This window comes from Hakea prostrata, chromosome 8 (genome assembly GCF_041222555.1).
Source record: "Hakea prostrata isolate BN-2017 chromosome 8, UWA_Hpros_2, whole genome shotgun sequence".
Classification (NCBI taxonomy): Eukaryota; Viridiplantae; Streptophyta; class Magnoliopsida; order Proteales; family Proteaceae; genus Hakea; species Hakea prostrata.
Window position 1 is genome coordinate 42,082,124 of NC_142607.1, and position 14,803 is coordinate 42,096,926.

Genomic DNA, 14,803 nt, shown 5'->3' on the forward strand with positions numbered 1-14,803 from the left:
GCTTCACCCCCTCAAGGGAATTTGAACTCTGATCTTCTATGTGGAAGTGTTGATTTTTTGCCAACTAAGCTACCCGTCAGGATTTCCTTCTCTATAGTTTCCTCTAAGTATCCTGTGAAATTTGCTATAAAATTAATTGTATGTTTTAAGAAAGAAACCATTATCAAGTGGGCGATATTAGATCCTATTTGAAAATTCAAAACACTGAACAATCAATTTTCGTGTTCACACGTACATCATGTGCAATATTTTAAATTAATATCGCCACTTAGTTTAATACTCTTACTTCATAAGTATTATCTTTTAATTATGATTTTAATGATTAACACATAGTATTAGCACCACAAGAGACAAATAACATCAGGATAATACATGATAATACATCAAAAAGCTCATAAGAAAGGTTTAAAGTATCAATATTGATTTGTCAGGTGTTTTTAACAGATCTATCGTCTTATATTATCGTTTACTTTATTGTACTAGCCCATGCAATGCATTTTGAAACTTAAAAAAAAAAAAAAGAGATTTATTAATATGTATTGTATAAATTCGATATGATTGAATACATATCAACTCGTATCATATTCTTATGGGATACTTTAAACCAAGCTCATAAAACAAGTAAAAATAATTAAATTGAAACACCCAAAGTCTCAAATCCATCAATAGAAGTATGACTTAAACACTTCTATCAATTAATCATGGTATCAGAGATGAGACAAATTAAGGAGGGCTCTCGAAGTAGTTGGGGTGTCTGTTGCTATTATGTTTCCTTCCACAAAGAGAAGGTCGGTTGTCATATATAGAAATCTGAATAAAGGAGATATCTTAATCCCTCAATAATTTAGGAGCACTAAAATTGAGACCAAACCATGGTTTTTTAATCCTATCCGCTCATCCTTACACACCTTCCAAGTTTGAAATATATTATAACATTATTTTGACTCATTAAGTATTTGTTTGTATGTAAAATAATAGTTGGAGAGAAAGTCAAGAGGGTTTCATCTAGTTTTGTCTTTTATTGATCGAAAGGAGCTATGTTAACACACATATTATGATAACTATATAAATATAAAAAAATATAATAAAAAAATGAAACATACATACTTAAGTTATGCAAAAGACAATCTTAAAAAAATCGAGAATTGTAAAAAATAAGTGTCATGAAGATTAGCAAAAGAAATTTTGTAACATATTTACAGTTGCTTTCATTTATGTTCAAGCCTATGAAAGAAAGATCATTTCATATAACAAATACCAAATCCACAAAACACAATTCATCTATCTTTATTTTTAAATTTTGGGGAGAAGAGTTAGTTTGTATTAAGAATAAAAAAAAAAAAAAGAGGTACAATAAAATGGCTTTCCCCCGCCCTCACATTTTAGAGAAACCATAGGGCAAAGACGAAGAAGAAAAATAACATTCCTGTAGCGGGTTGCAATCTCATAAGAAAATCAGCCCCAAATTTGTTCACGCACCACACAGTGGAATTCGAATTGGTAGAAGTCATGAACGTCACAAATAAACTCGACAACATACCAACTGTCAAGGGAATGAGTACTTCCCAAGTATCATCGCAGTGACGCCCTCTAAGTTCTTTTTGCCGTTACTACAATCAAACGATTTGATTGAAAATTCTTAATGACAAGACCTTCAAATCTTGTTCAAGAAAGAAAGTAAGATGAGAAGCAAAAGTGATGGAGAAAATTCCTATTTACCTGTATCATAATTACTCGCAAAGTAATAGAATTCTTCACCTATTATGAAGAAAATTTTGATCTATAACCAAATTTAGTGAGGGTCACTTTTCTTTTATGAAAAGAATAATGTCCTGGAAGTTTTGGATTAATTTTCTAAATACATAAAAGGTACCTTGTTTGGAAGAAAATATCAATGTCACAACTCATATCATAACCATACATTTTATTCAAATAGAGTTAGTAGAGTGATAACAACCCTATTTCTAGAATAAGAGATGGTGTATTATGAGTTTTCTCGTATCTAGATAGTGTTTTGTGTCACCTTCAATTGCATTAAAAGACCTTATTAAAGTTTCATATACATCATAAATAGTCATCTCAAGTTATGTCATCATAAGAATACGACATGTATCGGTCCACTTACAATTCAAAATGTATTGTAGACCACTTCAGAGTGTCCATATCCTTAACCCTTGAAATATCAATCCCCTAAGATCTTGAAGACATGAATCTTGTTAGGTTTGGGCATATCTCGAATTTTGGATATCCATATAATTAGAGTTTGATTGTAATTAGACATGGTTTTGAGTCAATTATTTGTACAAGGATATGTAATTATATGAAATTACAGTTTATAAATAGTCTATATGAGGTAATCTTGAAAAATAAAAATCAAGAAATTCAAAACAAAAAGAAAGCAAGCAAATGTAGCAATTTATAAGGTGCAATGTGGTAAGATTTTCAGAAAATATTAGAATGTATTTTTTTTCTCTTGGGTGAACGTAAGCAATTTTATCGAACCACAAAAAAAATTTCTGAGTATATTTTGGTGGTATTCTTCACTGAACTTGTGTATCCAATCCAAACAAATCCTACACGTGAGATGTGAAGCCTATGTTATAATTGTGGTCTAGGTCTAAAATAGCCCTCCCCTAGGTGTAATTTTGATTCCATCTTTAGAGAAGGTGGGGCCCATGGTGATCATTTTTTTCTTCTTTTTTTTCCTTTTTTTGTTCTAAAATTTGTAGTGGGATATCCAGAAGGTGGGGCTGGTGTGTAAATGATTTTTGGACAAGGGGGGCTGAATGTAGGATATATTTTGATTATTTCATAAATTAACAAATTTCACAAAATCAGTTGGGGACGCATATGTTAAATTTTTTCAAAAAGAAGTGGAGAATTGTCTTCAGCAAAAATGATTTATCGAAAAGAGGATAAGAAAAGGAGGTGATACCCACGTGCTTTTGTCTGAAATGTTTATCCCGCTGTGTTTGTTTGCAAATGTGAGGTGGAAAAATAAAATATGTGGGTCCCATGTATAGTGAGGTGAGGGAGAAAGAAAGAAAAAGAAAAGAAAGGATTTTGTGGAAAAATGATAGGGGTGGGTCTCACTTTTTACTTTTTCCAACTTTTTCACAAAATTTAGGGGTTAAAGACATATGGGAGTTTTAAAGGTGGGGTGGGAAAAAAACAGTAGGGGGGGGGTAGGAAAGGAAAGGAAAGGGTTTGTAAAAAAAGTGGGAAAATTGAAACAAACATAAAATATGTGGAGTTTTAAAATGACATGGGATGGAAAAATTAGGCTGCCACATGCAGACAAGTTTTATTGATTCAAGGAAATTTATCTCTCATTTTTCACCCCAAGCAATCAAATAATATACCATTTTAGGATTTAAAGAAAAAGTAAAAAATCTTTAGATTTTTCAAGAATTTTTTATCACTATTGTATTTCCATCTCATCTTTATTCCAGCAAACCAACGCAGCCATAAGAGCAGAACTTTATACACTTATTAGTAATTACAGAAGAAAAATCGGTACTAAAGAGAGAGGGAGAAAGCAGACATGGTTCTGCCCATTGTCGGATTGGAATTTGATCAAAATTTTAACTGAAATCTCAAAATCTCGACTAATGATTATCAACACCAAAAATCGAGATCTCGATGTGACGGCTGATTTAATCATGACCGTCCAGCCCCATAATGGCGCAATTCTTAAGCAAAATCGTTAATTTTATGGTTAATGCACATGCATGTGCATGTGCAATCTAAAAATAGGTCAAAAAGAGAAATATTGTCCTTCTACGGCGATAAGCTCAATATTCAATGCATCATCTTCCAAAATAATTATTCTTTTCTGCTTTTCTACTGTGGGTCCGACATACTTAAGCGTGTCGAGAGGACCCAAAAAAATGGTGACGTGTCACTATTACGTCACAATATTGACGCCATCTTTACTATATGAACGGTCTCGATCTTCCCGATCAGCTTTACGTTCTCTCTCTCTTCCCCCTTTATTAAAACGCCTCTCTGTGTCTCTGCTATTTTTGCTACACCTCTCTCTTTCTCTCAAATCCATTGGGAAATCTATCTCAGCAAATTAAGAGATCGGAAATGGAGTCGCCGGGACCGGAAAATTTTCCAGGTGGTGGGAAAAGGGTAATTGATGAACTTCTTCAAGGTCGTGAACTTGCAGCTCAGCTTCAGCGTCTTCTCCGTGACTCTACCGGAGATCATGGACTGGTAGCTGCAGAGGGGTTGGCTCGAAAAATCATGAAATCGATCACTGAGGCTATTGCGGTTCTGGGTTCAGCAGATTCGGGTGAGGCTTCTGAAGATCTCCCACCTGGGAAACCTAGTTTGCCTTGTGATGATGGACAGAAGAGTGAAGATTCCGGTGAGAAAAGGAAAAAAGGGGCTTCCGTTGATTATAAGAAAGGTGGATGTAAGAGAAGGTAAGGATTCAGAACTCAAACAATTTTTAAAGCTCTAATTTTGATTAATTTGAATAATTTGAGTGGTAGATGGTAAGGGAGATTTGGGGTTAATGTAGTTTAATTTAATGGTGGAGTAATTGAAGATTAATGAATTTTCTTTGTATCTGCAGAAAGATGAAAGAAACGTCAATTGAAACTGCTTACAAACCGATAGAAGATGGCTATTCCTGGAGAAAATATGGGCAGAAAGAGATCCTCAATGCCAAACATCCAAGGTACCTGCAAATTTTCATTTACCAAGAAAACAGAGGATTATTCTTACCCAAAATCAGAATCACTGAACTTAAGAAATCATGCTTTCTTTTTTCCTTCTTGGGTTACACTTCGATCTCCAGATTTCCCCTTTCTTGACTTCCTACCTGTAATTTTAATGAAATCTGATGCAATTTTCAAACCTATATAGCTCAAACAGAGCATAACAGAACCTTGAAGGGACAGAGATTTTAGTTTCCACGTTGTGTTGGAATTTTGGTTAGAAGAGATTGATATGATCTCCAAGAAGTAGAAGCTAAACCAATTTTTTTCTCTTTGGGTGGAAACAGGAGCTACTTCAGGTGCACACACAGGCATGATCAGGGGTGTCAAGCAACGAAACAAGTTCAAAAAACAGAGGATGATGAGATACCCATGTATCGCACCACATACATTGGAGCTCATACATGTACAGATGTGCTCGAGGCTCCACAATTCGTCTTGAATGGTATTCCCAGAGAAGCTTTTTTATACAGCTTTGATTCAACAACAAACACTCCAATCAAACAAGAGCTTGATCATGGTATCTCACCACTCCCCTCCATTAAAGCTGAACACAACAATCTAGAGGAAGCATCAACCCACCTCACTACTCCCACTGATCATGATCCAAGAACCCATGACAGTCAATCCTCAGCTGATGATGACTGTTTCTTTTTGCCTGATCTGGAGCCATTGGGTTCATCTGGAGCCACATCAGTCTTGCCACCTAGTCCTAGTTCTGATTGTGATGTTACTGGTGTGTATTCATGTACATCCAGTTCTCACAGTAGCTTTGACTTTGATATCGACCCTCTCATGAGCTATGTGGATTTTGATAATGTTTTGCTCCATTTTGGTGAAGAGGCAAACTTTCATGTTTAGTTCACTTTATTTAATGATAAATCAAAGATTTTGTCTAATGATGTGTTTTTCATCGTATGGATTTAGCTCAAACTATTCATTCTATTTTAAATGGGAAAACTATGTATTTCAAAATATAATTTTGAAAGAAAATGTCATTAAGTTGTTTTATTTCCATAGCCTTTTTCATCAAGATTTATAACAAAATTGAACCGATCAGCCATGTTTGATGTAATAGAGTTCAAGCAAATCAGAAATGATTTCAAGGAAAATAGTCCATAAATGTGTGGAATGCTTAAGTACATGGAACTATGGAAGAGTGATTTACTGAGGGTAGAGGAAGAAATTTTAATTCATATACTCCTTCAACATCTTCAGAATTGAAACCAGCGACCAAAGAAAAAGAAAAAATGAAACTGAATATGAAGAGAAAAGCAGAAATTTTGTAAGAAGAGATGAATCACAAATTTGTAAGCAACCTTGTCCTTGAACTTCTTCAAGATCAAAACCTTCCATTCACTCCATCAAAGTAAAAAAGGACTATTCGTCTAATCGCATTGATCTTCCCTCTCTTTGAGACATCGACCATACATTTAGTTGAAAGGGTATCATCGTCGTTGTCATCGACTTGATCTTCTACCCTAGGAAGAGGATAGCTCCCCAAGAACACTCTTCTATTGCTGTAATCTTCATACCTAAAGCTTCTTGCCCTCTTCTTCTCATTTTCTTCCCCAAAACTAACCTCTCTCTTGACTTTTGCCTCTTCTTCCATGGCTGAAGATTGGAAAATGATGAAAGAGCAAAAGAGAAGGTAACGTTGCTGGATGATTTTGGTCATTGCCGGTATCCAAGTAAAGCTGCATCAAGAGTTATTGTTTGCCGTCAAAGAATCGTTGATTTATGAATAATCGAACCCAAGACATCTAATCTCCAACTAGGGCGAAACGAGGGAAGGGATTAAAGTCAGTAGAGTGAGGGCTCTATTTTGTAAATTTGTTAACTTACCTTTGAATGTAACTATAAAAAATTATATTAACAATTAAACCTCCACTTTTTGATCTCTCACCGTTGGAAAGTGTTCAATTAAGAAAAAAGAAAAAGAGATCATTTGAAAATCCATTTAAAAAATTCCACATATTTGAAAGATAGAGAAAAAAAGAAAATTTGAAAGAGTTTGCATATTTTGTTTTTGAAAATATTTCTAGAATATATATTATAAAACTGAATGTTTTATGGTACATGCATTGAGTTGTACTTTAGAAAAGACAAAATATTTATTTTTCTGCCAAATGGTGCGTTAATTGAACGGTTAAAAGCAGACCCCAGAATATTTGTTTTTGCCATCCAAATGGTGCATTTCATTCCCAGTATTAAAAAAAGTACTAGTACCCAAATAAATAAATAAATAAATAAATAAATTTGTTTTTCTGAAAATATGCATGTCATATATTTAGGTATTTTAAAGGTTTGTATAAGATAGTAAATGTTTAGTTTAGTAGCTGGTGTAATTTTAGAATACGAATAACTACATTTAATGGTAGATAAAATTAGAGTTGTAGGTACCATCAAATGATTTATTTTCTTTTGTTATTTACCCTCTCTTAATAGATAATGTTTGTGTTGTGGTATTATAATAATTTAACTATGTTACTAAGAAAAATTGGTTAAAAAAGAGGTAATTGTCATGTTAAGAGTCAAGTGTGAGTATATTATATTTCTCTTATATTTTATTATTTCATCACTTAACTAATGATACTAAAATAACACATGTACACTTATATCTATTATCAATACTTTAATTAAATGACACATATCTTCATTTGTCTCCATTCAACAGATTAATTCACAATATAAGTAATTTCAAAACTATTGTAATACAAGAAAAAGTACAAGTGATCATGACCCATACAAATGATTAGGTGAATTTACCTATAATTTTTGCCATATGAGTATATGAATTGAGATAGATGAACTACCTAACCAGATAAATTCTTAATTAGATTTATAATATAAAGGGTGATGCAGATAAAATCTGAGGGGGAGTTAATATTTTACAATTTTTTATTCTATATATTATATACAAATGTCTCTTGAGGTATCTGGATCTAGATTCGACCTCAGACATTCTATTTAATTATTTAATTATGTAGATAAATAAATTTTTACTGTTGTAATTAATTACAAAGAGGTAAAAAATAGCCAAGTAAATAAAGAATAATCCGAGAAGGTTCCTTTCTTGACCAAACAAAAGAAAAAGTGTGAAGTGTGAACGCGGCAAGGGAGGGATTCAATTCTCTCTCCTAAGTGTGAACTCAAAAAAAAACACGTGCTTTTTGAGGTGAACTTCGATGTGATTATTGATTAGATTCAGTTATGTTTTTCTTCGTTATTTCTACTTAAATATGGTGGTCCCCACAACACCCGTAGTGATATCATTGGGGCCCACCCGTCTGATCTTTACGCGTTTGGCTTCATAATTTGTCTTCGTCGGATCAATCAAGTCCTTTCAAGGTGACTTCAGATTCCATTGGATTAAGGTGATAAATTTTTTTTTTTTTTAAATATTTGTGGGTTCTATATAATATTTTATTTTAAAGCCATCAGGGGGGAGCAGAAGCAAGGGAGATGATCCACGCCCTTTCAAGGTGTCACTTGTTCGTTGGACATTGACGTTGAGTTCACATTTGAATACTAATAAAATAATTCAGATATAAATTTCTCCAGTGGATCATGAGTGATATATATAGTCTAGATCATCTATTGTTATGTTTTTCTAGTTTAGTAGATATCATATTTATTTTTGTAGTCAAAATTCGTCAGAAGAACCCTTCGTACGTACTGAGGCGATTCAAATTCTAGAATATGTACTCCTCTAACGAGGAAGTGATATGAACCACAAATCCTTGTGTCCTTTGTACTTCTTCTATTAATCGGATAAGGAGTTCAGAGTATTTGGATCATAGCCCACAAAGTCTTAGTCTTTCCCTTTCTCTCACTGACGATTTACAACAAATTATTATTTTTATTTAATTTCAATTTATTAAAAATTTATAGAGAAGGTTCAATTCCTTCCAAGTTCTATTCCTACATGTACACTTTCCAAGCTGAACTTCTAGAAAATATTTGACCATGGCCTGTCTTAATAGACCTACTTTATTCCTATTGATCATGAAACTTAAGTTATGGGCTTTTTGTTCATACATGCATGAAATTTGGTATAAATCTATAATTTATTTTTGATAATTGGAATTACCACTTACGGCTTTTTCAATAATTTCATCCTTCTTTATTTGTTCATTTTATTTTCTAATTATGCTTTGAAATTCATTATAAAATTAACATTATTTTGGAAGAAAAGAAACCATGATCAAGTGGGTAATATTAGATTTATTTTTTTAAATATTATATTCATTTTGAAAATTCAAAACACTGAACAATCTATTTTCATTCACATATCACATAATTGAGCAGTGTGCAAACATGCCACTAAAGTCTTTTATTTATTAATATTTTTGGGTATAAAAATGGGGTCAAATTTTTTTGGTAAGAGAAAATGGAGATATAGTAGTGGCACTCTTGTGCCTCGTGTCGGGCAATGTTCGGACTTTTGAGTTTGACATATGCAAGTATTAGCCCTGTGAACTAGCAGCGTAAGCATTGGCCCCATCAGTGTAGTCACATCAAAGGCCTAATATAATCCACAAAAGCTGGTAGTGACACCATACCCTAGTCGAAGAGCACACACCTACCCATTGTGAGAGAGAGGCAAAGAAGATTCGAACTTGGAACATAGGGGCTACCAAACCACTTGGGAATGAGATTAGTAAAGGTCTAGAATTCTAAAAAATAAATTATTAAAGGAAATTTTATAACATATTTAGGGTTGCTTTTATTTATGTTCAAGCCTATCCATTCTTATGTCTTTTCTTTTATTATTATTGCTTTTAATGACCATCTCATATAGATTTTTCGATATTTCGATCTATCCGTCTAGAAACCCTTTAATTTCTATCATATCTTTGGGAACCCCCCCCCCCCCGGGGACCCCCCCCCCCCAACCCCCCCCCCCCCCCCCCAAAACCCCCCCCCCCCCCCCCTTCCCCCCCCCCCCTTTTATAGTTAACCAATCCTGAAACATTATTAAAAATCCCAACATACCCTTTTTAAAAAAAAAATTATCAAACAATTAAAAAAACTCAAAATAGTAGTACGAGTTTAATTTTATTAACATACCCTCTTTTTTTTTAATTGCATTTTTAATTTTACTTGATTGGAGTACTTTTTTTTAATTGTTGGATAAATTTTATTTTGTTTTTTTTTAAATGGGTATGTTGGGCTTTAATAATTAAGGATAATTTAGGTTTTAATTATGGTGTTTTGGTATTTAATAATTATTTTAATTGAGGGTAATTTAGTAATTTAACTGTTAGAGTAATTACAGTAATTTATGGTTTAAAATAAAAAGATATTTTTAGCTAAGGGTAGTTTGGAATTTTAGAAAAATATTTAACGGTAAAAGTTAACTTTAATCGAAAAAGTTAATAGAGGGGAGGTAAGTGATATTATCTAACTAAGAGGGGGTGTAAGTGCTATTTGTCCAGCTAAGAGGGTAGGTAAGTGATATTTACCCTATCTTTTATTATCATTAATAGTTTGAACTTGAAGCCTTTTTGCCATTAATACAACTAAATGATTAGATGAAAAAATATTTTAAAAAAGACCTTCGAATCTTGCTTAAAAAAGAAAGTAAGACCATAAGAGAGATGGAAAAAAATTCCCATTTATCTACTATCATAATTACTCTAAAGTGATACAATTCTTCACCTATTATGAAGAAAAGTTTGGTCTAGAACAAATTTTAGTGTGGCTTACTTTTTTTTTTATGAAAAGAATAATGTAAGGGAGGTTTTGGATAAATTTTCTAAATAAATAAATGGTGCCTTTTTTTGATGAAAATTCCAATATGTTAATGTCATTCTCATAATCATAACATTTTATTCACATAGAGTTGTATTATTTTAGTAAATCAGATAGAGTTGAAAATAGTGATAGCGACCCTATTTCTGGAATAAGAGATGGTGCACAGTGCACTTCGAATGTATTGTGTCCAGCCATGAATCTTCTCATATTATCTTGTTAGGTATTCATTTGCTTTTTTTGGTAGCCTCATTTTTGGGACTTCCAAGGTATAGGATCCATACATTTCTCAAGTCATGACGAGTCTATCTTACCTTTAGTTACATCAAAAGACCTTATTGAAGAAGTTCTATATACATCGTAAATAGTCATCTCAAGTTATAATCCCAGAAGAATACAAAATATGTAGGTCCACTTACTCTATTGGATGTCCTGTAAACCACCTTGAAGTGTACATCTGCTCAACTTCCTAAAATAGTCAATATCCTTATATCTTGACTACATACAAAGACTAGACAAGACTTGGATCGATCTTGTTGGGTTTGGGATGTCTTATATTCTACACATCCGTAAAATTAAAGTTTGGCTGAAATTGTAACTAGAGGCTTTGATATTCTTTCAAGAATATATCCCAATACTAGAGGAGAATCTTTTTGACAGACTTGACACCCCTTTAATTATCTTATTATAATTTTTTTTGGGTCATCTGACCCCATTTTTACACTTAAATAATACAATTTTTTTTTGTATAAAAAGAGAGTTTAAGCCTCATTAAGGGAACAATACTTAATCTTTTTGAAAAGAAACAATTGGGACTTTTTCTTTTGACAAAAAATTTCTTTTATCGAAAACCAAATAGGGAAAGGAGGATGGATGTTCACATGGGATTTGCTTTTGTCCAAACAGAATCTGGATGTCTTTTAATTTTATGATTAAAGAGAGTTTGGAGGTGAAATGTAAATAAAGATGGTAAAAAGGGGAAAAGGGAAATTTTTTACTGTCGCCAAAAGCTAGGAATCTTCTAAGCTATCACCAATTTGTCAAATAAAAAAACTGTCCTTCTACGCGATAATTCTCTTCTTTGTTTTCTATTAGTGGGTCCCACTCACTTTAAAGCGTGGGGATGGGGCAAAAACACGGTGGCAGACGTACGATGATCACGTCATCCTATATGACGCATCATCTTTATCAAGATGAACGGTCCGATCTTCACCTTTTCCTTTCTCACTCTCGCTCTCTCTCTCTCTCTCTCATCCGGCTTATTTTAAAAGGCCTCTCTTTCTCTGCTCTGTTCGCTAACGCTTCATTTTGCTCGCACTCCCCAGCTCTCTCTCTCTCTCAAATTCATCAAGAAATCTATCTGAGAAAATTGAGAGATCGGAAAATGGAGTCACCGGGAACGGGAAAGTTTCCAGGTGGTGGGAAAAGGGTAGTCGATGAACTTCTTCAAGGTCGTGAACTTGCAGTTCAGCTTCAGCATCTCCTCCGTGACTCTACCGGAGATCATGGTCTGGTAGCTGCAGAAGGGTTGGTTGGAAGAATCATGAAATCGATCACTGAGGTTATTTCGGTTCTGGGTTCAGCTAATTCAGGTGAGGTTTCTGAAGATCTGCCATCTGGGAAGCCTAGTTTGCCTTGTGATGATGGACAGAAGAGTGAAGATTCCGGCGACAAAAGGAAAAAACCGGCTTCCACTGATTATAGGAAAGGTGGATGTAAGAGAAGGTAAATTTTCACAATTCCAACAATTCAAATCTCTTCTTTTTGCTTAATTATAATTCTAATCAATAATTTGAGTGACAGAGAGAAATTTGGACATTTCTGGGGAGGGAGATTTGGGTTTAATGTAGTAATTGAAGATTTAATAAATTTTCTTTGTATCTGCAGAAAGATGCAAGAGGCATTAATTGAAACCACTTCCAAACCCATAGAAGATGGCTATTCCTGGAGAAAATATGGGCAGAAAGAGATTCTCAATGCCAAATATCCAAGGTTGGTGCCTGAAATTTAATTTTTCTCATTCATGTTCTAGAAAAACAGAGTAATCCTCTTTTTTTATTTCCCACTTTAATTTTAATGAAATCTGATTCAATTTTTAAACCTATATGTGTATAGCTTAAATAGAGTAGAACAGAACAGAGCCTTAATGGGACAGAGAGACTTGATCTCCAAGAAGTTGAAGCTAAACAACTTTTTTCTGTTTTTGATATGAACAGGAGCTACTTCAGGTGCACACACAGGCATGATCAAGGGTGTCAAGCAACGAAACAAGTTCAAAAAACAGAGGATGAGATACCCATGTATCGCACCACATACATAGGAGCTCATACATGTAGAGATGTGCTCAGGGCTCCACAATTTGTCTTGAATGGTATTCCCAGAGAAGCCCTTTTATACAGCTTTGATTCAACCAAACAGGAGCCTGATCATGGCTTCTCACCTCTTCCCTCCATTAAAGCTGAACCCAAAAATCCAGAGGAAGCTTCAACCCCCCTGACTGCTCCCACTGATCATCGTCTGACAACCCATGACAATCAATCCTCATCTGATGAGGACTATCTCTTTTTACCTGATCTGAAGACATTGGATTCATGTGGACCCACATCAGTCTTGCCTTTGGATTCACCTGGTTCTGATTATGGAGATCATTCATGTACAACCAGTTCTCACAGTAACTTCGACATGGATATCGAGTCTCTCATGGGTTCTGTGGATTTTGATGAGTCTCTCATGGGTTCTGTGGATTTTGGTAGTGTTTTGCTTAACTTTGATGAAGAGGCAATCTTTAAGGTTTAGCCCCCCTTTTTTTTTCGAGTTTCTCCTGTTTCTTCTTGTGCAACTATTTTAGGTTATGTTAACGTTTGGTTACATGGTAAATCATGGAAACGTTGAACCATGATTTTCCATTTTAGAGAAATTTCATTGTAAATATCCAGATTAATCCTTGAGCTTGTAGTGTCTGGTTTCAATTTTAATGGAAATGACTTGTTGCCGTGGCATCCCTATAAAATTTCGTCTAAATCGTATTTAGCTGCTGGACCGTAACTTAAAATTCGGTCTCTCGCTGCAGTTGTAGTCAAAAACCCGTAATTTCGTCTAAATCATATTTAGCTGCTGTACCGTAATTTAAAATTCGGTCTCTCGCTGCAGTTGTAGTCAAAAACCCGTTGTTGTATTCGTTTCTCTATAATAGTGTGTAATCTTCGACTAAAAGTCTTCAAAAAATGATTTTAGTCTCTACCATCTTTAATGTATAATTCAAAAGAAGATATGCTTGAATCAAAATCACAACTGCAATTGAATCACACTAAATCAAGAGAAGAGGTTGGTTGGTTAACGGTTATCTTTATAATTTGTATTACTTCAAAGGATTATCTTACCATAAGTGGAGTCTACCACATTGAGTGAATCAAACTAGTTGGGTTTCAATATGTAAATAGAAATTAATGTGGTTTAAAACTATTTGTGCTTATCTCCATTGCATATGCTGACGGCTATTAGACGAAAATGTTATCCCAAAAAAACCAAAAGACAAAGAAAAGGGCTCTTAGAGGAAAGTGGAAGGAAAGTTAATATTGAAAAGAAAAGGACAGGAAAGGCCCATGTATGTTCTACATCCATATGTTTCTTGGCAACTAGCTTTTGAAAAAGATATATCTGTATCAGCCGGATTTACTTAGATTCTTCTCAAATAATTTTGTATGAGACATGAATCGACTTTTCTAACTCTGTAGATTGTACCAGCATAAATACGTCGGATCTTATCTGGTAGAACAAACACCACAAAATAATGAATTGAAAAATAAATAGAAACAAAAATACATAGAGATTTAACGTGGTTCATACACTGATGTGATATGATACGTCCACACGTAAAAAATAAGAGTTTTTCCATTATATATAAGAACAGAAGAAAATCTCACATCCAATTACTAAGAACGGCGTTACAAAAACTCTCACCCGAAACCCTAATCGAAAATCCTAAATCTCTCAATAATATGGTAGGCAAACATAAAATACATATGTATAGACTCTAATTGAGTAAACGGCCTAAGCCTTTCGCTTCTACCACAGATCTTTGCAAACGGAATACGTCGGTATGGGACCATCTTCTAAATCAGGTACAAGAACTTGGGTCTAAATATAACACTATCAAAATTCAATTTAAAAATTACAATCGACAATTCAAGAGTCAGCATCAGGATTTGAATCAGTCTTAATCGATGTCAATCTAGATTGGCTTGTATCGGTTTGAATCTAATTCCAATTTTTGTAACCTTTATAACAGAAAAAAAAATCATCTAATGTGCACATCC

At 33.9% G+C, this 14,803-nt stretch overlaps 2 protein-coding genes across 2 annotated transcripts; both read left to right on the forward strand.

The window, feature by feature from the left end:
* The first annotated feature begins 4,033 nt into the window (after window positions 1-4,033).
* LOC149007979 (putative WRKY transcription factor 70) lies at window positions 4,034-6,084 on the forward strand. Its single transcript, XM_089166251.1, has 3 exons — window positions 4,034-4,433; window positions 4,586-4,690; window positions 5,018-6,084. Exons 1-3 carry the CDS (start codon window positions 4,093-4,095, stop codon window positions 5,589-5,591), a joined length of 1,020 nt encoding a protein of 339 aa, XP_089022377.1. The 5' UTR covers window positions 4,034-4,092; the 3' UTR covers window positions 5,592-6,084.
* A 5,715-nt stretch (window positions 6,085-11,799) lies between these two features.
* Window positions 11,800-13,486, forward strand: LOC149007980 (putative WRKY transcription factor 70). Its single transcript, XM_089165932.1, has 3 exons — window positions 11,800-12,212; window positions 12,375-12,479; window positions 12,704-13,486. Exons 1-3 carry the CDS (start codon window positions 11,872-11,874, stop codon window positions 13,281-13,283), a joined length of 1,026 nt encoding a protein of 341 aa, XP_089022058.1. The 5' UTR covers window positions 11,800-11,871; the 3' UTR covers window positions 13,284-13,486.
* The last annotated feature ends 1,317 nt before the right edge of the window (window positions 13,487-14,803 follow it).